This window comes from Onychostruthus taczanowskii, unplaced genomic scaffold (genome assembly GCF_017590055.1).
Source record: "Onychostruthus taczanowskii isolate IOZ18803 unplaced genomic scaffold, ASM1759005v1 scaffold40, whole genome shotgun sequence".
Classification (NCBI taxonomy): domain Eukaryota; kingdom Metazoa; phylum Chordata; class Aves; order Passeriformes; family Passeridae; genus Onychostruthus; species Onychostruthus taczanowskii.
Genome location: NW_024501460.1, coordinates 2865123 through 2890608, shown reverse-complemented (window position 1 = coordinate 2890608; position 25486 = coordinate 2865123). Strand labels below are relative to the sequence as shown.

Genomic DNA, 25486 nt, shown 5'->3' with positions numbered 1-25486 from the left:
TTATGCTTCCTGACAGACATGTCTTTCATTAGCAGCCAAAAACTGGTGCAAGGACAGCGCCAGCCCTGGGCTTTCTCTCTCCTCCTTGCACCCCTGGGTGTTTGACCAGGAGGCTGGGCAGTGAGTGCCTTGGCAGCAGTGAAATGTGAAAGTAACTTTAGGGAAAACTTTGTGATTCTTAAAGCCATGGGGTTATTTCAGACAGAACTCACACCCACATAATGCTCAACCTGGCATGTAGTAGAAGAGGGGTGCTCTTACCACTGGCTATGGAGAGAAAGGTGCCTGTACTGAGCAAAATTGATTTTCCAGTTCCTGTGGATAATGGCTTCACCAGTAAGTGCTGGAGAGAGGGAGCAGGCCAGAATGGGTGGAAGGCACAGCTGTGTCCTGTGATCCCCAGCTTCCTGTGGGATCATGTTGAGAGGAACTTCCCCACTCAGATGAAGGACCACTGTCCGTGCCAGGCTGAGGTGGTTCAGGATGCAGCTTATGCAGCGCAGGAATACACACAAGGAATGGGGCAGGATTGTGGCTGAGTGTACTGTAGGCCCTCATAGATGTATTTTGGACTTGATAGCTTGTGTGGCTGAGTTGGATAAATGCTTCACCTGCTGCTTCTGCACAGGCAGAGTCCGTCCCTTCCTCTTAAACCACCAAGTTCTCATTTCACACTATAAGCACTGACCAGTGAAAAGAAAGAAAATTAGTTCCTCATTCTAGAATGGCTTTGATAGTATTAGCAAGCAGCAATATTTCATTTGAATATGCTTAAAAGACAGAAAACAAGAAAAAAACAAGACCAAGCTGCCTTTTTTTATATAAAAAAGCTTGTAATTTTAATCATTCCAAAATGACTCTCTACAAGATAACAAACTGTAATACAGGGTTGCAATAAAGGTTCTCCTTTGGAAAGCACAGACTATCAACATAACCACTACACTTAGAAACACATTTTCACTTTCTAAGAATATACATTGAAAAAAATGGACAGGGAAATCCAGAAGAATCCCAAGCAACAATAGTACAAAACAGGTTCACATGGATTGCTTTTTGGCAACTAGTTATAGGTTACAAAATCACAACTGCTCTTTCAGGATGTCACATCAGGCCAAGCCTCGGAGCCCACCCTGAGCCAGCTGGGTTGTGCTGGCTACCACTGACCTTCCAGGAATGTTCTGCACTCTGGAATGTTATGGTAATGAACAGTGGTCTTTGCTCTAAGACAATACATTAAGGCTGCAGGGTTTCATACACAGCTGAAATGGTTCTGTCACCTAAGACAACAAATCCCATTTCAGTAAGGCACACGTTTAGCTACAAAATGGGAAAGTCAGGACTCAGGCAGAAGTGAGAAGTGCCTGTTTCCCAGGTGCTACTGATCTCACGACCCTGCTGTTCCAGCGATCTGGCAAACGCTCAGAACACATTAACGTGGGACCACCTTGAATTAATAAGGACAGTAGTGTTTCTGCTTTAAAAATGCAAGAATCAGCTGGAAGTGAGCTACTGCTCACTTTGAAGCACAGCTTTTAGGCTGGAGACCACAGGAAAACGGTGTTCTCTGACTTATTTTTATGGGGTTCACAGAAGGCAGTGATGACAAATAAGCTTATAAGGGTTTTGGAGTGACCGGCATACACGACATTTCTAAAAGAGCCTAACACTCTGCTAATAATTTTAAGGGTCTACACTGAAAATTACTAGGTGGGACTGTGTGTATTTACTGATGGAATGGTCCCATTAAAAAAGGACATCATTTTTGGCAACAGTGTAGTGCAGAAAAGAACAGCACCTACACAACAGAATTCTGGAAAAAAAGCCCAGTAGTTGAATGGAAATCAAAATTGCAACAGATGCAATTAATTCCCAATAATATGTCCTAGAAAATTAAGTGCTACTTCTTCATTAAATTGTGTATATGCTATAGAGATGTTTAAATATCTATTTCAAATTAAGCTCTTTTCTTTCAATACAAAATATAACTTGTATGTTAATCCTTCTGAAAGGGATTGGTATTTTGAAACTTTGCTCATCCACAGCCTCAAAGATGAGCCCAATGGATCCTGGGATGCCCTCAGGATAACTCTTGAGTCCATAAACAATAAGGCTTTCAAGCCTGACTGTTAAATTAAATTGCCAATACAAGGACATACAAAGTAAACATGTATGAAATTACATTACTAGGAATCCATCCACGGTTTTGAAATCCCATGTTGGAGAGTTATTAGAGACAGCAAAATCTGAATGCCAAAAGATATTAAATACGTACAATTCTGCCTTCCTCCTTTGAAGGTCCTGTTTCTCACAGGGCCTAAAAATGCTTTTCTCCCAAATGCCGTATGCCTTGCTTGATATGTTGCTTATTGCAGCTGTGCATGTATGTTGGTCAGAATGACCAAATGTTTTACACAACCAAGTAACATCAAGAGGAGTTAAACCTTCACAGATTAACCTATAGAAAGTAATTTCTAAGAAGGGAATGGAGTTCTATGAGAACCATTACACTTGCTTCATGGATTGCTACAAGTAGGTTTCACAACCAAGTCCATGCTCCAGCATCAAGAAGGAATGAAACAAAAAGAGTGCAGCATCCAGTTAACACATATGCTGAGGAAACAGGCTGTATATACAAAAGATATGCACTGTTTACCTGACATGTAATTTTTAAGGTGCTTAATTGATGTTTTAGGGAAGGTAGCAACATATACATATACCCCATGTATACAAATCTAAATGTGTGTAAGAAACATAATACACAGCCAGACAATATTCCCAGATCCCTGATTTGATTAGACTCTCTAATGCCTAAGAATGTATTTAAAATATTTAATAAAAATATCTAAAAAAAGATACCATTTACATAAAAATAGCTCCAGTTTGTCTGCTCTTCCGTTTTGCTGCTCACGGATTGGATTCTGCTGGGTTTCATAAGGACGCCATTTGGACGAGTGAGAGTTTGAACAACTGTGCGTGATGGGAGAGCTCTGTTACTCGGTCCACCATCTTCTGCAGGGATGCTGTGTTGGGGTAACTCAAGGCAGCCGCCTTGGTGGCCAGAACAACGCTCTTCAGCAGTTCACACAGCTGGTTGCTGGAGTTCATCACTCTGTTGCACATGTCCTGAGTCGTCATTTGCCTTGCGAGCGTGTCCCCAATGAAGACGAGTTTGTGAGCGCTCAGAATGATGAATTTGCTGTGTGCCACGAAGATCCGGGGGGGCTGAGAGGAGTTGACACAACTGAAAAAGGCATCGATGGCGTTCAGGAGGGAGTTGAAGTGAGTCTCGCACTGGTCGGAGTAGAACAAAAGCAGGCGGCTGTCGTGGGAGGTCTGGAGGGCCTGCGGAGGCTTCCATTTGGAAATGTCGTTCTCCACGGGCTTTGTGATCTCTTGCTCCAGACGTTGAAACTGATTGATCTGAAAGAAAAAACAAAAGCTCCCATCAGCCAGTATTCTTATGAGATGCTGTTATGTACTACGATTTCCCTTTGTGCCTCAGGACACCCCTGGGTATCCCACAGTGACCTTATGCCAAGTAAAAAGTAACAGTATGTTTTCTAGGATCAAGTGCTTTGATTACTGTAAATCCAAACATGCAGAGTTCAGAAAGGAGAAACATCTGAAATATCTCATTTGCATTAAAAAAACCCAACAACACAAACTCCTGAATTTACAGGCTGTTGCTCATTTGGAGTATTCTGAAATCACAAGTGAGAGAGATGGATCCAAGTGGCAATGACTCCTACACAATCTTTAAAAAGCTGTCATCTCTGTGGGATTTTGAGATGAAAACCCTTTAGATCTCACCTCCTCATTGCTTGTACAATTTTCTGCCATACAATATGGCAACAACATTCTGAAGAATTAATATGAGGGAAAAGTGACAGCCCTCGACCTTGTGAACCTACTTTTTTAGCACTAAAAGTGATGTTCAGCACAATATTTAATATTTAAGCTGATGGTATTGATGTTCACTGAGCAGATGTGAAGGTGGCACATGTATTCAGTATGGTCCAGTGATGAAGGCCCTGGATGGCAGGTCAGGAAAGCCAAGTTCTCAAGCTGGCTTTGTGACTGACCTGCTGTGAGACATCACAGAAGCTTGTTTCTCTTCTGTTGTGAACTTTTAGAGTTTTTAAACTCTTTGCTTTTTATTATCTGTACCCTTTGCACACTGCTAAGGGGAGGGCCCCTCCTGCTCTGTTTGACCAGTACTCCCTTCATGTGAGGAATGCTGCAATTCAGTGCAATTATGCACCTGGGAGAACATACCTGATGGTGCTCTAGCTCCATTTTGCTCTGCTTGATGATATTTTCTTTCTCCAGAAGCTCCTTCTGTTGCCTTTCAAACTCTTCTTTCCCCTGTTTTGCATAACATAAGAGACTGTTAAATCAAAATTGCTTCTGAGCTAAATGGCAGCTCACAGGTCAAGAGAGAGGCTGCTTTGTATTGGCTTTTTCACTGGTAGTGCACCACTAAGAGTACAGAAAATGAAAGGATAGTGTGGCAGAGCAAAAGGCTATCACTATTAGAAATCCAACAGTCCTATCTGACAGGAAGTAATCACCCTGGTGAAATTACTCTTGAATAGGCTTTAACGTGGCAATCGATTGCTGCTTTCCCACAAGAAGCTTCTACAAAAACCACAGACAATTCCTACATGGCCTTGTGCAGAACAAGGTGTTGGGTTTACCTACCTGCAGGTGAACATAATCGTAGTCATCCATCCAGCTCTTTTCCGAGCCTTCACTGGTAGCATTGTAAGGGTGCTGGCCTTTATTCAGGAGCGGGGGAAGGGAGCTGCAGTGGTTCTGTGCTTTTTCTCCATGACGCTGCATCTGAGGACTGTCATACACACAGTCAGGAGCGTTCATTATATTCTCTGGTATGTTTTTGACACGGGCGCTGCCCAGTGCCTGTTTGAAGAGCAGCTCTGCGTTGACACTGATGGTGGTGGTCAGCTGCTTGGCATCGTCCGGGACTGTCCTTGCCACCATGACGAACCGATCCAGGTCGTCGCACTTGTTCTGCACTCTGTTGACAGCTAGGACATTCAAAGACCAGCTATAGCTGTTCAAGTCATGACTGGTTTGGGTAAGAATCTGGTGAGAGTCCTCCAGCCTTTGCACCTCTCTCCTCATTTTGTTGAGGAGGCTGAACTCAGACAGGCAGGAAGCATTGGCTGCTGATCCTTTGGCAAACTGGAGGTACTCCAACAGCGACTGCTCTACCTTATCCACAGCAGAGTGAATTTCATTGATGTGTTTCTCCATATACCCATAGGACCGCCAGTCTGGTGTAATGAAGGCTGTGAGGTGATTGACAGCTGCCTCCACCATCTGCTGGAGGCGATAAAGCCTCTCTATAGCAGTGTCTGGATCTAGGATTAGTCTTTTGTCCTGTGCAGTTGATGCTGAATGAGAAGAGTCTTTTGATGTCGTTGACGATGTGGACATGTTACTCCTCGTGCTTCCTGTGCTGGAGAAAGACAACCTATTCATCCCATCAGTCACATCCTGTAAGCCTTTATTGTCTTGGAGGACTGGTGGTGGCACATCATAGACACCTTCTCTTCCTTCTGCGATGGGATTTTCACTGAGCCCTGTCTGTTGTCCTGGGAATGCAATTCCCCTTGGGGTATCATAAACATCTTTTTCAGGTGCAATTTGCTGTCCAAGAAAATGGTTTTGGTGGTTCGTAGGGATGTCATAAACACTCTGTGTCTGTGCCATTCCACCTGGCAATAATAGGCTCTCAGGAGAAAATCTATTAAGTTCTTTTCCAGTTGCTTTGGTGATGGGAGGAGGAATATCATATACTCCTTCTGGTCTTACACTGTGGCCCACTGGAGATGAAAAATCCTGCAAGGTTTCCCTCAGGGCTGTATCATCTTGGCGTGCAGATGGAGGTGCAGCATAGACCTGAATCACAGAAAACAAGACATTAAACCTTTGACTAGAATAGCAAAATATTTACCATCTTCCATTTGGGATGGAAGATCTGCTATTGACTTTCAAAGAGTCAGATACTTATCTTAAGTTTGACTGAGAGTCAGTTTTAATCACTCATCTCAATGCAAAATCCCATAAGCAGCAAAATCCAAAAAGGTAGCACGCTGCCACAAAGATAATGCAGGTCTAATAATCATTTTATAGTTCATAACCTTAATTTTGATGCAGTGCTTCACTTCACTGGTTTTAACAATTTAAAAACCTAAGGAAGTTTTTGAACTTCTGAATCTCTTTCAGGATCCTACGTAAACCCTTGTTAGAACATGTCTTTGGCCAGACACGAAAATACAGGATCTTGTGGAAACAGAGTAATGCTTACCCCTTTGGCAGGTGGTATGTCATACACTCCTAAGGCTTTTGCTTCTCCCATGGGAACTGGAAGTGCAGGCCCCTTAACCGATGTGGGGGGAATGTCATATATCTGAAGAAAGAATAAACTGATTACAGAAACAAGTCACCTCAGCAAAAGCTCTGCTATTAGATGAATTTTCATAGTTTCTGTGTTTCCTGTCAGAAAGTCTGGACGTGACCAGAGCTCTTCAGTTTTTTCCATATGGGAGAACATCTTGGATTTGCCTAGAATTTTGGACAGGCTGGAGAGATGAAGTCAAGGCTGACTTCCCTCCTGAGAGGTAAATCAGGGCCAGTCTCTTACAGATACCTCTTGGGGTGAACATGTGACCAGAACTGATCACACCCTTACACTCAGGGTGGTTGAGTTCCAGGTACTGCCAGCATCCACTCTACAAGCCTGTGGTCCTGGGGACTCACTGCTAAGAGTGCTCCCCAGAACAAAGATATAGTTCAAGCTCAGTGACATGGTGCAGTCAATAGGTGGTGAAAACAACTCGCTGCATAGCAGCTGTTCATCTAGGCGATAATTTCACCCTTACTGAGTGAATTACTGTCAACTATGCATCAACAAAGCACAGGGAAAAAAAAATGTTCCCAGGCAGCAAGTTTATTCTGTTTAGATATACTCTTTGATCAAAACAGAGAGAACAAATGGGACTTTTGTGTTTGGTGTGCTGCCAAATCTTAGTCAACATCAAATAAAACTTTGAAATACATCTGTGATCTGTGAATAAGCCACAGCATCTAATTAAAACATATTTTCTCTCTGAAATGAGAGAACTTGTCTTGCTCATAAAAGTCTGGTAGAAATTCATCACCTTTTGTGCTCTGTCAGCCCTGTTGGCACTTTTATTGGTACCTACCCCTTGGAGAGGGCGAACGGGGGGGATATCGTAGGCATCCTTCTGGTGTTTAGAAGGGAACATATAAACATAACCTTGTCCTGACCTCACTGGTGTTATTACCTGTGGATAAAGGAAAAAAGAGGAAATGTTAAGTCTCTGAAGATGTTTTTTCTGTAACTGCACAGGGTATAAACAATCCAATCCTCTTAACATTCATGCATCATTGGCAATGTTAGCAACACTAGTCTGCATACTCTTCTGAGAGGTGAACGCTCTAAAATGAGTAGCTACAAATGCAGCATTTTTTCTTTCCAGACCAGCCCTGACATGACTGTTTGCTAGTGCTCTACACTGTCTTCTATTTACCAAGCACAGATTCTATGCAGGTCCGAGAGCTCTGTCCTTTCTTCCCACTGACCTTCCATTAGCACAGACCGCACGAGGTGATGGCTGCACCACCCACTCACTGAGATCAGGGCTGATCCCACTAGGGGTGAGTGTCCCCACTCCTTACCAGAGGCTTAAAATACTATGTTTATTCTCTGGGAGTCTATGCCTTTGCTCATAGAGGTATTTCCCACCTACTCCAGCAAGACTCCACGTGTTACTGTGCTCCACAGCACAACGTCCTGGAGAACTGATTGTGAGTTGTGGCTTTGGAAACTCTTTACATAGAAATACCATGCTTAAATTTTCCAAAGCATGACATTCAATTTTGCTGTCTCTGCTTGGTTTTTTCATGTTAGTGTCTAAGACATGGGAAATGGCAAGCTATTCGTGAAGTATATAATGCAATAACAACATTATTGAAAAATAATGAAGCTTAGAAAAACAAGAAAGCTTAGAATTTACCATTTTTGACATTTTGTAAACCATTAACCACCATAATGACTACAAATAAAATCTGGTGAAAAATAAATTCTTTAAGTCTTGGACAGCATCTGCACAGCAGAATTTCAGTACAGTGTGGTATAAAAGAAATGTTACCTAACCCCAAAAGAGAACTGGGTTTGTAGTGGAAATGCTGACATCTTAACCTCTGCTGGTCCTATTTAGCTCTAAGGAAAAAATATAAATACCGTAACCCAAAGGCACAACAAGACAAATTACACAGGCTTGTATAAGATGTGGCTTTGTACTCAGCTGGGGAAAATTTTATACCAGAGCTACCTAACTCTCCTTAGAAATTTATGTGAGACATACCAACAGCATTTCTACCCCAATGCTCAGTAAGGATCCCACGGCAGTTTTTACTGTAAGGAATCCTCGCATCCTAGCCAGATTTCTCAGTGAGTTTTTCTTGACTGTGGTCTTCAGGGAAAGTCCCTCATGCTAACCCCCTACCTCTTTTCTGCTATGTTAACAACACAGGCTTTCCTTCTTTTCACTTGCCACCCAGATTTGTCTGTGCAGTCGCTGCCCCTGTACCATGAAACAACCACTGGATTCCCCCTTGGGAGGGTGCCGTGCCAGCACAAGTACAGGTCTGATTCAGTGAGTATCCCAAGGCAGCACCAGCCCCTGCCCTGACTGTGTGGGCCTTGGGGGAAGGAGGAACAGTCGCGCCTGGCGGGCAGGGGAAGACCATGGCTTTTGCAACTGCTTTTCCTTTAATTATCATCAGAAGACAGGAACTGGAAGTGATGGAGTCTCCAGAGTGCTGCATATGAGAGAACTGCTCAGTTGGGCATGGGGCTAACAGGGCTTACATACACAGGAGTTTTTTTTAAAAAGAATCTAAAAATATTGTATTTCTGACAGGCCTTTCCTGTCCCACAGAGTCACCTACTGCATTGCAAAAGGTATCTATAGGCAAAACTTTTAAGGAAGTTCTTTCTGAAGTTACTGGAAGCTTCCCATCATGGGTCACTCCAGACAGTATCCCTCCCAGGCCACTCTCATGTAGTACTGGGATTATTCTGTTTGCCAGAGAAAATTCTAACTAGTATCAACATCACTTCATGCTTTTTCTGCCAGTGGGGGTTAGTGACCAGACTAGAATAGTTCCCCATATATATTTTGCACCCTTTTTTCCCCCCAGCTGTGTACTGCCAGTCAGATACTTTCTACCCAAGTCAAGAACAGAAGGATTTGGTTTTAAGTCATGTTTACTCAAAGGTCCCTTCCAAGGGTTCCAACATTACAACCATGGAGCTGCTTCAATGAGTCATTCAGTGTGTTAAAGTGATCCTCTGGGAGAACTGACAGTGTACAGTAAAAACAAAGGGCTGTTTCCTGGGTAGCCCATCTCCACCAGCCCTTCTGCTGCTGTGAACACAGTGGCATTAGGCTGCTTGCTAATATGCTGGGAAACTGCTTGACTGTCCCAGAGAAAAGAAACAACAGGGTGTTCATGGCAGGCAGCCAGAGGCCCCACGCAGTGCTGGAAGCAGGAGGAATGGTGCACTGCTGCAGTTTGGCTTTGCTTCACCTGCTGCTTGCTGCCTAGATGGACAATGAAGGACTCGGGATGTGTCAGGTCCAAAAAGACAGATATTGGTTGCTCAGTGTGAAATTTTTATACCCACTTGTTTGGTTTTGTTCTACACCAGAAACGGAATGACTGACTGCTTCTGGATAAAAGGAGGCCCAGGGGAGACCTTATCACTCTCTACAGCTCCCTGAAAGGTGCTTGTAGCCAGCTGGGGGTTGATCTCTTCTCCCAGGCAATGACTGACAGAACAAAAGGACAACAGTCTTAAGCTGTGCCAGGGAAAGTTTAGATTAGACGTTAGAAAAAAACTCTTCACTGAAAGAGTGATTGGTCTGCCCAAGGAGGTGGTGGAGTCATTGTCCCTGGACATTTTAAAAAAAAGACTGGATGTGGCACTCAATACCATGGTCTAGTTGATGAGGAGATGTTAGGTCACAGGTTGGACTTAATGATCTCAAAGGTCTTTTCCAACCTAGTTCATTCTGTGATTCTGTGATAAAAGACACCACCACTCTTCTTGCTCAGATAATTGATTTCTGTGAACAAAGTCACAGGCCTCTAATATAATAAAGGGAGTTGATCCAAGCAGCACAGGTAATGAGGCATAGAATCACAGAAGGCTGGAAAAGACCTTTAGGATCACTTTGTCCAACCATCAACCTAGCACTGCCAAGTCCACCACTAAGACATGTCCCTAAGCACACACAAGTAAAACCACTTGTTCTTCTCACAGGTAAACATGGTATTTTGCTTTTGTAACAAGAATCCCTGGTTACAAAACAGATGATATCCTTGCACCATAGAGCCTGGAACATGCATGGAAGAGAACCTTGCTCATGCCCAGTACTTGCAGAGAAATTCTCCCTCCTCTGCACACAGGAATTTCATGCAGCTGCAGTTACTCTGGTAGCCTATCTTTAGAGGCCTTTCCCACTTTTCAAAAAGTCCTGACATACCAGATGCCATATGAAAGATTTACAGTAATTACAAGGGTGCTGGTTTTATTTACTATTATTATTATTATTATTATTATTATTATTATTATTATTATTATTATTATTATATTATTATTATTTATTTACTATTTATTATCACTGATACAATCCTAAAAGGCTACACTAAAGCTAGATGGACCACACGAAGGAAACCAGTTTCACTCAGCACTGCAGGACTTTTTATATTATCTAGGCACTTTTGCTCTTTCCCAGAACTGAAGCAGTGGTCAAGCAGTGTCACTCCTTTATTTGGTTGAAACAAAAATGTGCTCTGGGTGTGCCTAACTGCTGCCAAAGAAAGTGAGAAGTTAAAGCACAAAATGCTTGATTCTGGGTATTCACGAGTAAAGTCTGCCTGCAACTGTGGACAGGAGACCTGAGGTGCCTGCAGAGCTATGGTTAGCAGTGCACTCTGCTTATGGTGGCATTTATTTTCCAAATAAAAATGCATCAGATGCTTTTAAGTCTGCTCCTCTTTAGGATTTTGTAAAAGTTATATGAAAGGCAGAAAATATGACTTTAGGATAACCCAGCAACAACCAAAGTTTGCTGATAACATGGAAGACAGCTTTTTTCTCCCAGTGACTTGGGTATATTTTCCTGTGTGGAGGATTACTATCCCGTAACAACATGTTATGAGCAATGTCACAGCAAAATCTCCTGCAGACGATAATCTGGTCTGTACCGAGTACAATAATGTTTCCTGTTGTACCTCCACCCCTCTTTCCTTCCAACACTTTTCCTTAAGCTGGACTGCTTATTCCTGGTCAATTCAGAACAGAAGAAGCTCATCACCAAAGCTTATCTTGAGTAAACATTTTGTAACAGTAATTAAAAGAATGCCCACACTATTTGACAAAGGGAAAATGTGGGGCATTTGTTCTTACTCTCATGACCTCATGTGAGCCATCATGGGGTTGTGCTGCTTCTTCTGTCTGAGTAAGAGACAGAAGTAACTTCTGTAACTTTTCATTTTGGATATTTAGAAGTAACTTTTGAATTTGTGCATTTACCCATTAATATATTAAATTAATTTGCTGCTTCTGAAAGGGATGCTCAGCCCTTCCAATGCATTGCTGAACAATTTTTTACGGTTTTATTTTTCACAGTAGTTTACTTTTGAAGATGAATTCAGAAGGAAGGAGGTGACTGCAAAGGAAATGTTCCACATTAGCCACTTCTAGAACAGGGATAGCAGCCCCATCTGACACTCACAAATTTATTTTCTAACAAATGTCATTGCACTTCATACCTCATGAGGATTATTTTCCCTTTTACCTCTTCTCTTTCAAGAATGCCTGTGGTCACCCAAGTATAAAAAAATAATCCTGCATTTCAAACCAGCAATTTTCCTTGTTTACGTGTTAAAGGAAACAGATGGTGTTCCCACAAACTTATCTAGCCCAACAACATTCTCAAAACATTGTTAACCACTTAATCCGTGCAGAGCAGCTAACAGGGACCAGCTTTGGCTCTGGTGAAACACGTAATGAGCCTTCAAACTTTCAGTACTGCAAAACAAAGACAACTGAGCAGAAAGTTTGTTCTGTTCTTTCTGAAGACCACGCTCTTCCAAAAGCAATTACTTGGGCCTTTTCCATGCCAATGGCATGCCCCTAACCAAGAAAAAAGAGCTGAATGTGCATGTACTTTACAAAATATCCAGTCCTGTGGTTCATTAAATCCCGCTTTCCTAAATATAGGGGGGGAAAAAACCAACATTCTATTTCTTCCAGGATTAAAATGCATGTTAGGCTGCAAGAGAGAACATTCCTAACTACGGCAACAAGAAGACCATTCTCGTGCTTACAGCAGATACAAACACTGTAGTTTACATTGTTTCACAAGGACAAAGAGCAAATAAACCTGCTGAAGCAAACAAAATTACTCTGAATTTATAGCAGTACCGTGAGGGCAGAATTTGGCCTGTTCTCACGAACTGCAGTTCCTGATGTGCAGAATGATGGGATACAAGTGAGTTTTACAGGTGACATAACTGATCAGAGGTACACCTTGCCCCACCCAAACTACAAGCAGAAGGGAGCTAAAAAGGGCAGCCTGGTATTTCCCAGTATGGCCTCTCAACCCCAAGAGCCTACTGATGCTTGCTGACTTCTTTCTAAATAGATTTAAATAGTGCTTTTTGAAGGTGGGAAAGAAGGGGCATATATTTTAAATTGGGATAAATAACTGTATTAAACTATATTTCACCCCATGGGCAGGGCTCAGCAGCTGGGACTGGCATAAAGCCTGGGTGTGGGAAAAATGAATCAAAGTGTAAGGAAATGAAAAAAGTAATGTCTGTTTACTGTTGTAAATTATTTCTTTAAATTTTAATTTAAATGAAGCTCTAATTGTTGCAATTCTGTTGCTGAGCCCCTTAAATGGATATTTAACAGCCATCTGGGCTCTCTTAGGCTTGTAACAAGCATAAAATAGACAAAGAGAATACAGGGAAATATCAGAGAGAATTAAGGTGAAAAGAACTCCCTATTCTCTTTAAGCCCTAGCCTTTTACAAGGCAGTGACAGGAGCCATTGAATTATGTCAGACCAGGTACTGAACCATCTCTTAGCCCTTCTTTCTGTTCTGCTGCATGTCCTTAGGAAGCCATGTGTGTCTCTTTAAATGTTTTGCATTTCTTTTCCCTTGGGGAAGTTTCAGCAGCTGAGTTGAACTGCAGGAAGGTTGGGTTGAAAAACACACAGGTAATTTAGGTATTTGAAAGCACCTGGCTAGCTGGCTAAAACTGTCATTGTTACAGAAAGCACACAGTGTTTCCATTCATGTCTTCTGCAAGCTGCATCAGGATTTCCAGCGACTGATAATAAATTTCCTGACAGTAATACCTACCATATCACTTTCTGTGGCCTGCTGTGAAAAAACAAAGCAATCCCGTTTTTACTTACTTATTTGCTGTATACAATGACAATGTATTTCCCTGCTGCCAACGAGTAAAGGTTGGAGTTTCACAAGTGCTCAGGATACTCTTCTCAATGTTTGGGTTTGTAAGTTGCTACAGGTCTTAAGATTATGAACTCATAGCACTTTATTTTAATCCAAATAATGTGTGAACATTGGGCCACTATAAAATGTTCTGGTGTAGTATTTTCTGCCAAGACTGAGCTGTTGGAGAGCTTTGATCAAGCCTCACAAGCTGGAAGAGGGTGGAAGAAGTCTGTAGAGGCATTTCTTTTGATGCACTGGACTTGTAGCTCAGCTATGAGTTGTTTCTCGTGCTAAGGCCCAGACGTCTCTGCCAGGCAAGAGGAAATTGACAGAAATGGCTGTACTGATTTTCTGGGCCGAGCGAGTTATCAGCTGTAGCAGGTGGCAAAAAAGAACGCGGCACCAAGGCGCAGTGTGACACCTCTGCTTGTTCCTGAGATTTCTTAGAATACTCAGATGTGTGAAGATAAGAGCACATGACAAATACTACCCCGACACTGAGTTGATTTATCTCTTGATGCTGCTTTTATCTTAAAAAAACCTGCTTATTTTGTCTTACACAATCTCCATTTGCTGTCCAAGACCTACCCCTATGAAGGTTCTGCTGTAAATGCTCTCAAAACCTAAAGCAGGTCCAGATGTCACTCAGTCATGGTGTGTTAAAAATGCTTAACTCTGCAGGCTCAGGCATTTAAACATAAACTTTTAAATGCACCCATGAAGTTCCTCACCAGTAGGTGCCCAGTCTTAGAAAATGCCCCTGTGGTACTGTCATAACAGCATGTAAGGAAAATGGGTGTTACAATTTTGAGGCTGCATTATTTTGACAAGACTTGCATGACTTTTGTGTTGTGAGTCTTGAAGATATAGAGGACAAGTTGTGAAACAATTTTAAGACAAAAAATGTGACCTCACAAGCTGGCCTGGATTTAAACCCTCACTGCTGGTGAAAAGGTATAACCAACTCCTTTGCAACTAACCTAATCCTAAATTTTTAACTCCTGGCGTGACCTCTCCCATTAATCAGCACACAGCAGCAGGGTCATTACACTATTTTTAAGTTTTGTTTTTTTCCTAAATCTGAAGTGCAGGTTTATAGTCTTTCCAAACAATTAAAAAAAAATATCTGTGGAGTTACATAAATGTTCTAAGCTCTGATTAGTACAAAATGACAGGGCTCTATGAAGTGTGGTGGAATAGTGCTGAACTTGCATTAGCTGATAGTGTTGAATTTTCTCACTGATGTTCATGATTGCAAACTAAATGCAGATAAAAAAGGTCTGTATCTCCAGATCTTACCAAATGAGCTGTACAAAGCACAAAAAAAATCTCAACAGCTTTGTCACTGGCAAGATTTGACTGTTTTTTTTTTTTCTTTATTTTATGATGTTTTTGTGACATGATCCTGCTCTCTCTCACATCAGCTCTAGGGCTTGCTGCCAGTTGTGTTATGAGCAACATTTCTGCTTGCTTCAGTGGAACAGGCTTGGTGCTGGCTGGCCTTGAATTGCAAGGCTGACTGGGAAGGGGTATTTCCAAGATTCTGGTAAGAGTCATTCTTGCTCATAAAATGTAATTAAAGACAGTCAAACCAACACTCTGAGAATGTCCCATTTTTGAGAGGAGAGGAAGAGAACAAGAGAGATGAGCAAATCATACCATTACTATTAAATTATCGGCAGTGTGAAGAGTGAAGTGTGAAGAGGATAGTTGACTCAAGTTAACTCTTGATAAGAGTTTTACCAGTGTCCTGTGATCTCTATGACAATTACTCATATTTAGGCAGACAGAGACATCATCATTTTTTGCATGCATTGGCCAACAGAGATAAAAAGCTGATGTGTTACAGGACTGGTGATAGAACAGGCATGGAGTCTGAAATAATGTCTATGGATGGGTCTTACAGAGAAAGAACCCCTCCCAATTATTGTGTGATAAGTTTTAGTGGAGAAATATGCGTGTCTGCTAAAGCATTCTCTGGAAAACCGTGATTAAGTCTGAGCTGCAGTTTTGGTAACTGAAAAGTATGTGGCAAAACTCAGCACCTCAGCATTCGGGTCTCTTGTCCAAGATAAAAAACAGTATCTTGCTTTGGACATCCCAGTCTGTCTAATCTCCCTACTTTAAAAAGGTTGTCACATGAAGAACCAATTGCAAACCAGAGCTAGTATTGTGTGCTGGTAATACTATGACTGTCTCTTTTCAAAGAGAGAAGCCCAAGTTTAGGGCAAGTTTGGCAGAGGAAAGGAAAGAAAGAAAAAGGATGAGGTGTTAAGACAAATAGGGCAGAATGTGTCTTGTTGTGAATGACATGAAATCCTAAAGGCTAAATCAAAAACCAGTTTGGTTCAGTTCATACAAGTAATTTTAATTCTTTTGACGTGCTTCATCTTTTTTCTGTTATTTCTTTCCTCCTATATTGAATTTCTAGATATGGGGGGGAAGCTTCATTTGGGAATTGTTATAACAGGGTATTTCCATGACTTGTTGCCCTTCCTTTAAGACATTTCTCAGAACAGATCCTTCCCTGTCAACAATTTCAGTTTTTGTGAATCGGCATTTCCCAGCGGGCAAAAAAATGGTTGAGACAAAGCATTGCCGGAGAGTTTCAATTCCACAAGTGTTCTCAGAGGTACACTTGGGCAGAAACAATGGAAGTGCCCCTAAATCATTTAAGTTGGGAACTACGCTGCTCTGAGAGAGAGGCAAATAAAACCTTCCATGAGGAAGAAGCCTGATTTGATTTTATTTCATTTGTAGAGGTTCTCTGGCTCACAAACTCTATTGGCTCCATTTCTGTATGGGTATCTCAGGGCAGCTGTACAGACAAGTGCTTCTAGTAAGTGGTGTTTTGATTAGCACAGCTTGCTTTGACAAGTTTATGGAAGGCATAGATACCTTTTAAACAGATATAAACTCCATCCTTTTTTTTTTTTTTTTATCTGTATAATAATTATACCAGATCTCAGTTATTACTGTCTTTTAAGGATTAGGGATAGACTGGCTTATGGAAGGTTCCTGTCTCCTAGGACCTTAACTACCTTAATTTCATTTCACTTTGCTCCCATTTTAACAGTCTGTTTGGGGAGAAAGACTGATTTAGATTCATGTTAAAAACAAAAAAAAAAAAAAGATGCAATACTGCTACTGCTATATAAAAAAGAAGAATTGAAATGTTTCATGCAAACATATGGAATGATGATATTCTGATGCTAATTAGTCATCCTCCAAATCAAACATCTAAAAAATCACAGAACGTCTGCCAAGACTTTAGATTTCACTAGAACTGTATTTTCTGATGGCCAGCAACCTGTCTTCATCTACCCATTTCCTATCTCCAGAAACCACACTTCCTCCTTATGATGAGATTCACTTTCTGAATAATCAGTTTTCCACTCATGTGGAATTTTTTTTTTCTAAAATGCTCTGCTGCTGTGCTTAGTTTTAGTACTTAGAGGGCAATTTAGAATATTTGAATTTGGTGGTTTGTTTCAGACATAACAAAAGGTTCAGTTAGGTTTCTAACCACCAAGAAAAAGCCCATAAGCTTGCATTTTTCTTTTATTATTACTATTACTATTGTTTTACTATTTTTAGCAAAGGTTTGATCCTGCTCTTGTGCAGACAGATTTCTGTCCCTGGAGGCCTCAATTATTGGATGAGGTTGCAGGACTGGCCTTTTTTTCTGATACTCCAGGGGAAAAATGCATGCCTCTGGTCTACAAATAGAACTGATGAAAAAGAGCCCTGTGCTCAGGGAGGAACAGGGAGTAATGTTGAGCTCATATATTTGCTCAGCCTAATAAAATGCAGTCTTTTTCTTGAAATACTTCTCTACAAATCACATCAGTGACTAACTACTGCTTACTCTGCCTCGTGGATGAGGGATTAACTGCACGGACTTTTTATCAGTAAAATGGTTGTTCTCCTGTTAACGTCACATGGAAAGTTACAAGGGAAACTCCCGAGCCTAAGAAAACAGCTGTGTGCTGTTTTAACCACTGAGCTTGCATTTAACTTGAGGTATTTTCATCCTTTGGAGCACACTTTGTGAAATCGAGCTCTGAGTGTTGAGGTATGTGTTACCATTCTTGCTGCACTCAGCAAACTTCCCGTGCAATCAGCACTTCAACACAGAAGCAATATTTTGTTACGAGAGATACAAATCCCCAAAGCAGAGTTTGTAATGTGAAAGCAGAAGAGAAGAGGGACTATATGATCACTGCTGGGGCCGTTTATGGAAACCTCATCACAGGAAACTGTGGTATTTCAGGCCTGAGGGTAAATGGGGACATTATCTTGGAATGTAAATACATTTTACCAACAAACTGCAAAACACTAGATATGATCCCATTCTTTCTGGTAACAAAATAATCTGGTCACATAGCTCTTTACTGTGCTTAATGTTTTTCTCTTCTTATTTCATAAATGTGAAAATAGGCAAGGAAAAGAAGACAATAATGTAAAGGCAGTATTATTTCTGGAACTAACATTATAAGGAGCCATTTGTTTCTTCCCAGCTAGGACAGTACTTGTGTAATTGGAAGGAAAAATGTCATAATGTGGCTAACTGGCTCCTGCTACTGAAGTCTGTGCCAGAATTGTCAGGGTGGTGCTGCTGGTGGGGTGGTGTTTCTACTTTCTCGTGCATTGAACCAGCACGACTCTTAACATAAATAAAACCCAGGGAACAAGGTCCGTTCCCATAGCCATGGTTTACCCAAACCTCCTGCTGAAGGCAGTGACCTCTTGATAACGGCAAAGATAGTAGGATGGCGGGTGTGAAACCCTTGATTTGTCAAGGACATGTTTATACTTGGAAACAGGCAGGGGATGAAGATGAGTTCCTTCCCTATTCCTCTCTATCCACTTTTAAAAGGTGGATAAATCTGAGTGTTTCCTGAACCGCAGCCTTCTAGTCCAAACAGACCAACAAACAAAAAATGATTTATTCTAAGTTGGCATGAATCTCTATTTGCCTGAGTTGGTCTGTGCCTTGTGGGAGCTGTAGCTCAGGGCTGGTAACTCCCACAGTGCGGTCTCTTCCCTGGTCAAACATCAGTCTCATTCTGTTTTGTGCAGTTTCCTTGACCAACAGCTCTCCTGACAGCTACTGGTTCCTACAGAAAGCTGTTTTCCAACAGGGAAATAATTCCCTTAATTTTTTTGGCCAATGCTATTTTTGGGATGGCAGGGACAGCACAACAGATCAGCTAGGGGAAACACTGAACCAGAAAATGAGTGTTTATATTATGGCAGTGACTTTTTTTTTCATGTGTAGCTTTCCCTGCTTCACAGCTTAGGTGTGAACTAATGATTAATCACTAATGATTAATCAGATGCAAAAGAATCTTTGTGCTTTGTCGGCACCTTTCCCAAAGGATGTTCTCAAAGCAATCTGTACAGAATGTGTTCCCTCATAATTAACCCAAATATTTTGCAGATGAGATGCAAAGGCACCACTCAAGACCATGCAAAATTCTGAGACAAGGATAAAATCCAGGTTTCCTGAATGTCAGATTTGTCCGAAGGCTCTTTCTCTTTGCTGGCTGCAGCAAAAGAGAGTAAGTTCCAAGGTAGAAGAGGGAATAAATTCTAAGACACAGCTTCCACCTCTTTACGCTCCTGAGATGCTCTCCACGCTTTGGGGTGGAACTGTTTTGTGACTGAACTTGCAGCAGAGCTGCAAAAGCCTGGGGCTAACTAAGGCTAATTTTAAACCACCCCTCCTTATCTCTGTCATTGGTAGAGTGAGTTCTAGAAGGTGCTATTTTTATTTGATAGAGGGAGCAAATACAGCTCTGTTGTCAGCAACCAGTTTGGCCAGAATCAATTAATCACTGTAATTACCTGCCTCAGGACTCCTTTTTGACTCGCTCTGCCTTGCTGGCTTAGGAGATGCGTTACCTCAGCACAGCTTAATAGCATGCCTGCTGTTGATTTACTGCTGCTCCAGGCTAGACAATTCCTGCCTGACAGCAGCTCCTAAGCCCTGCCTGCCAAACCTGTAAGGCAGCCAAGCCACACGTTTGCACAAGGGAAGCAAGCAGACACGTGCAGAGAGGGATAGCACAGAAACTGCTGCTGGTCCTGCTTACACTGGTGTCCAGAGGACAGTTTTCTTCTCTAGCTCCTGCTGTGGGAAGGGAGAAGACTTGCATACAGCAAGAACTTGCAGCAAAACCCTTCAACGTCCTTGCAACTACCAAAATACACAGCTTGCTGACCAGCTGGTTCTGCTGATGGAAGGAGGCAGAGGGGCTCACGTAAGCCTTGGAAGCAGGTGTCTCAAGTCTGAGAAAAGGTATTATCCATTTTGGAAGACAAAGCAATGAGACCTCAAATCAAACCTTCAAGATGCCCAGCTTTTCTTAATATTAAGGATTGTTTTTACTGATCCCTAGAGGAGGAGGATTTGGAGGGCAGACTGTTTCCTCATACAAAGGAAACAAGTGCTAAAGTGCTTCCCTTTAATTAGGCTTTTCTTTCACAAAGGCATTAGCAGAGAGTTGCAGCTGTAGCTGTAAAAAAGTGGCTTAGCAAGATCAGGATGATACAGAATGGAGTGGTTTTACCTCAGACACCTCCTTCACTGGTAAATTGTCTCTTGCCTGCCACAAATTCAATCCTAATGGGTTCCTTTGAGCATAGAATGAGCAGTTCCAAGGAGCAAGAGACATATCTACCTCTGGTCAAAGCAGGATGCTGCCATGAGGTTTGCCAGCCACTAATACAACACAGTGAATACTAAGACTTAAATTTAGGACTTAAAATTTAAGTCAGGACTTAAATTTAAGTCAAGTAGCAAATATTGGCTAGGGCTAAGCAGGTTGGCATTTACTTTGATTGAGGATGAAATGCTTTATAAACGTGTATGTTTAGTTATTTTACAGTGAGCAGCATAGCTGATCTTTCATGGGTTGCAAGGAATTAAATGAAAACAAGTCACAACTCTGACAAACAGGTAACTTTCTAAAGGTGACTTGAATTCAGAAAAATTAATAATCATGGTTGCTGGAAAAATTTCTCAGCAGAAACTTGGGAGAAAACAGGTGCTTCACAGCTTCTGATTTTTGTATCTCAATAAGAACTTTGCACTTAGACTAAAACAAAGATTTCAGTCTCTTAGTGTTGCAAGGGTTTTAACACAGTCCTAGCAGCCAACAGGTTTATGCAGAATGTCCTGTTATTTTCACTGGAGCTGAAGAGGGTGGGAGGAGGGAGAAGAAACCTCTTATCAGTTGGAAAATTCTTTCTGTGTGGAGTAGAAACACAATTATGCTAAGCAAACTATCCTAATAATACTTAGGCAAGTCAGGTACTAAAATGAAGGCATATAGTGCTCATTCCAAACTAATTCCTTGGGCTTTCCTAAAGACTTTAGTGCAGATCTGCTGTGTGGTGCATCTCCTGTGCCCAGGCTGGATAGCTGAGGTACCTCTGAAGAGTGCTGTAAAATGTTTCCTACAGCCATACCTTAAAATGAGATCTCTTCTGTGCTGCCCCATCAACAGACTATTTACCAGGTGCTCACTAACTGCCTTGGAGGGTATCCACTGTGGATACACAAACAATACCATACCTGGAAAATATTTAATTGTATGTAGTCTATATGGAAAGAAGGAAATGAGAGAAAATACATGGGAGTTATCAAGAAAACTCACATAATTGCTCCAACAAAGCTCCTACCTCTGCCTGTGCAGCAAGTGCAATTTTCTTGTATTATCTTCCTGCACAGTCTATAAAGCATAACTATGGAAAAGCTGAGCAAGCAAACCTCTTTATAAATTGACTTGGAATGGTTTCACAGATCTTTCTCTCTTGCTCAGAAGGCAAAAAATCCATTAATTCTTATCAAGGAAAATGAAATTATAACAAGGAAATAAAAGCATTAGAAGATGTCTTCCAAAGGCCTGATATGAAAAAGGCTGACTTGTGGGTGATGTGGGGGAAAAACACAAAACAGATGGTCTTGCCAAACTAAATTAGATGAAAGTTTAAACCAGTAAAGAACTTCCTGAGAGAGCCATCATCTGCTCACGTAAATTGGATATTAATGCTGTGCTTTCAGCTCTAGATGTAAGGAGGATGCTGATATCTGCAGCTGTTGAAATGGGAATGGAAGGACTGAAAGAATTTCTTTTTGGCTTTGTAATTCTTCCTTCCTTGGGTATCTTCCTTAACCCTTTTCAGTCACCAGGGTACCTGGCAGGTATCCTGTGAAGGTAAAATAAGGGAGTGGCAGAAGATGGGGAGAACTTGAGAAGAACAGCAGGAGTAAGGGGGGACCCTTGCAAAATGCAATAGTGCAGTAATGGCTGCATCACGGAGCTGCTGCAGCTCTCGTTTTCAACCCAGAAATTTAACTGCAGATAAACATCAAGTGCACTCTTAAAAGGTTTAGGTTCAGTATCAAAGCATCCGTCATTATCATGATCCTCTTGTTTCCTCACTCTTACAAGTACGGCCCTTGTCACATCAATCACTGATTCCTCTTTGTAGTTTAGACCCACTGGGACTGCTCCAGCAAGACAGTATATAATTTTTAATTAAACAAAAATTACTTGGGCAGATGATGTAACTGTTCATTACTAAGTGGGAGAGTTCATCTTGCTGCAGCAGCTCTTTTGAACATATAATGTGAGAGTGCCATAGGCCAAATATGCTTCAGCCTGGGAGGAACCTGAATCCCATACTTCTCCCAGCACAAGTGAACTGCTCTGGAGCTATGAAGTAAAAGCAAATGCACACACCTTGTTAGCCACAGCTGGACCATCAATACACCTCTGCATGGAGGGTGGCACCTGGTAAATATCTTGTCCCACCAGACCGTGACCAGTGGGTATCTGGTAAATTCCCTGATTCTGGTGGGAAGGTGGCACTTGGTAGACAGGGTCCCGTGCCGAGGCGTGTGAGCTTGGCACTTGGTAGATCTTTTGGTGGTTGAAGGGCTGATTCATCAATCCTGAGGTGGGCATATCCTGGCCAGGAGGACTGTCCTGTACCACGGCACCTATCAGGAGTTTCACACGGTTGCCTGGGACGATGCCTTGCCGGCCGTGTAAGGAGCAGAGCCACCATCCTTCCAGACCCTCGGTGTTCTGTTCTATCACCGTCAGGATGTCTCCCTTGCGGAAGGCCAACTCCTCTGCACACTCGGGGACGTTGTCGTACAGGGCTCTTGCCATAAGATTCTGTGGAGAAACAAAGGCAAGCATAGCAAGTCAACAAACAAGCCGGAATTCTTCTATATTTTCAAGCATATTCTAAGTAATAGGAAATAAGAACTGAATTTTAAAAAGAAGTGTGCAGGAAATCACAGAAAAAAACAGGGAAAATCATACAGCACAGGATTCCTCTGTCCCAGGTTGGGAAAACGAGAGGCTTATGCATCAGCAACACTGCTAGTGAGAAATTTTCCAGCAACAGTGGGTCAGAGAGAAGCTCTTTATATGGTCCAGTCACCTGAACAGACAGAAAGTCAGGAGAGTTCTGCTCCTGGCACTGAGGTGCTCTTCCTGTGAATGAGGGGCTTATACCTTCATCTCTTGACACTGATTTCCCTACAAACGTGCTCTGTGTACTGCTACAGCCAGCTAGCAGCCATTAAAAATAAACCTGAACAAGACTCAGAAGGAGTGAGTAATCCACACTAGTTTTTCCCAAACAGTTTTCCATTTGTGAGGTCTCAAAAGACTTTCCACAAAGGTGCAGATCCCATTTAGTGTAAAGACAGTGACCTGGCTTTTTTTAGCTGACATCTGCAGGTGGCCTTAAAAGTGATGGATCTGTAGATCACCTAGTAAGAAAAACTATCTAAAATATGAGTTGACAAAACACCAGAGGTTTTGAGCTACAATGCTCGTCTTTGCATGTAGCTTTGTGCCTTCTCACTCTCTGCAAACTTCTTCAGGGGCACAGCACAGCATAGTAGTAGCTTAATAGATAAAACTCTTCCCTCCCCTGCTGCCTCAAAACCACCATCACAAAAAAAAAAAACCCCTCCAAAACAACTTCAAAGAACATGCTTCCTTCCTACAGAAGGTCCACCTTCTGTAGAAAGATCTTCAAGAGAAAAATATGATTTAAAAAAATAATGTGCCCAGTGACCCCAAGCGGGGTCATGCCCGTGCCATGAGGAAAGCAGTGCCCATCTCAAAGAATGTAAGAATGTAGGTATCAACCAGCACCATGAAGAGCCTCTGTGTGTAACTTAAAGGGAGTCTTAGGGCAGCCTAGGAGTGTCTTTGACTTGTGTCAACATAGTTAAAGCACTCTTAGATGCATTTTGCTTGATTATGTCAAGTGGAGCAGTACCATTAACACAAGGACCTTCACACAGCTCTGCGCCCAAGCATTTGCCCAGAGTTCCAGGCAGGCTTTGCAGCTTGCCCGGACTTCTCTCCTGCTGGGGCTCTACTCCCAGCAGTACCTCTGCTATGCAGTTTTAAGCCAGCTCTGAGTTGATGTAAGATTGCTGGCTGTGATGTGTTACTAATAAGTACCACCTCCTCTCACAGATGGAACTACCTCCCTCCCCTCTTTCTTTGCAGGTCTCTATGGCACATCCAGTCCTGAGTAACTGGCCAAGGTATTCAGTGGAAAGTAGGCAGGCTGTCTGCACTAACATTCTTGGACGCCTCAAAAAGGCCATGAAGATTTAATTTCTTGGCTCTGGTGATATTTCCAGACATACTGGAAACAACTGCTCTACGACTGCTGATTTTTCAGTGAAGGCGGTCAGCAGAGATGGTTATAATCTGATTGTAAGCACTTGAAAAAATATACAGAACCCTGGATCTAGAGTGTTCAAGCTGAAATATTTGAATGCAGTACACGAACTGAAATGGTGCTAATCCACCAAAAAGGATATGCAGCTGCCTTAAAGATTTATCTTTCCTATGTCAAAGGAATAGCATCAAGGACAGTTTAGTGTTTTTATCTGCCATATTTATTCTCCTCCTTGGACATATCAGAACTTTTTCTTTTAATCATCCCTCGCTTGTTTTATCTTTCCCTGTTGACACACTGATGTTTTCCCATCATTCCTGTGCTTCCTCGAGACAGAGACTTTAGTTTGACCTTGCTCAGGGTAGCAGGTTGTGTGCAGGGCTGACTGGAAGGGGGGATAAGCTCAGATATCACATAAAAGGTAGGTGAACTTGCATTTCCCAAGACATGCAGTGTTGAAATGGGATGCACGAGATCAATTTCCTCCTCTCTGAATGGGAGATCAGCTTTCAACTGTATGAGAAACACTGGCTTTACCTTTCATCAGCATCATTAGTAAGGTTGGTACAAATTAAGCTTTGGCTTGGAAAAGCAGGATTGCCATTTTGAACTCCCATGTAAACAGCAGCACTGGGGCCCACCATTCCCTCTGATGTACGTCTGCTCAGCTCAGTCGACAACACTAAGATACCCCAATACAGATAAAGCAGGGAGCAATTTTTGTCCATGCCTTGGCAGGACTGTTAAACTATTATTTAAGCATGGTCAAAACCAGTGGTCTCTTCTTGAGCACTGCCTCCATGCTCTTGCTGTGTCAACCAGGCTGTTTAGCAGAGTCCGGAGCACAGAAAACAAAAGCCCCTGCCTAATCTAAATATTCAAGTCAATCTCTTTACACATTTCCTTCTAGCATGTCTTTCACAGGGGAAATCTACTAATGGGACCAGCCTGTGCAACTTAAAGACTTTCACAGAGGAGTTGTTTAAAGGAGGAAAATTACAGCTGGGTGGGGGAGGCACTAACCAAGCAGGCTACAATCAACGATAAATGCATACTCTTCTACACTTTGGTGCTTAAAGGTATTTGAAAAGCTTGATTAGCTTCTACAGCAAAGCAATTCTCAGAACAAAGCCGAAATGGTGGTAGAATTAGAGCAGATAACA

The 25486-nt window shown here is 42.0% G+C and overlaps 1 protein-coding gene across 1 annotated transcript in view; it reads right to left on the bottom strand.

Moving 5' to 3' along the window:
- Positions 1-812: 812 nt before the first annotated feature.
- Positions 813-25486, bottom strand: part of NEDD9 (neural precursor cell expressed, developmentally down-regulated 9) — a 38540-nt gene continuing 13866 nt past the window's right edge. The window contains exons 2-7 of the mRNA XM_041413126.1: positions 22346-22786; positions 7233-7334; positions 6335-6436; positions 4702-5925; positions 4276-4365; positions 813-3420 (exon numbers count right to left, since the gene is read on the bottom strand). Coding sequence (XP_041269060.1) covers positions 2929-3420; positions 4276-4365; positions 4702-5925; positions 6335-6436; positions 7233-7334; positions 22346-22786 — 2451 coding nt within the window. The 3' untranslated portion in view covers positions 813-2928. The remainder of the gene's footprint in view (positions 3421-4275; positions 4366-4701; positions 5926-6334; positions 6437-7232; positions 7335-22345; positions 22787-25486) is intronic.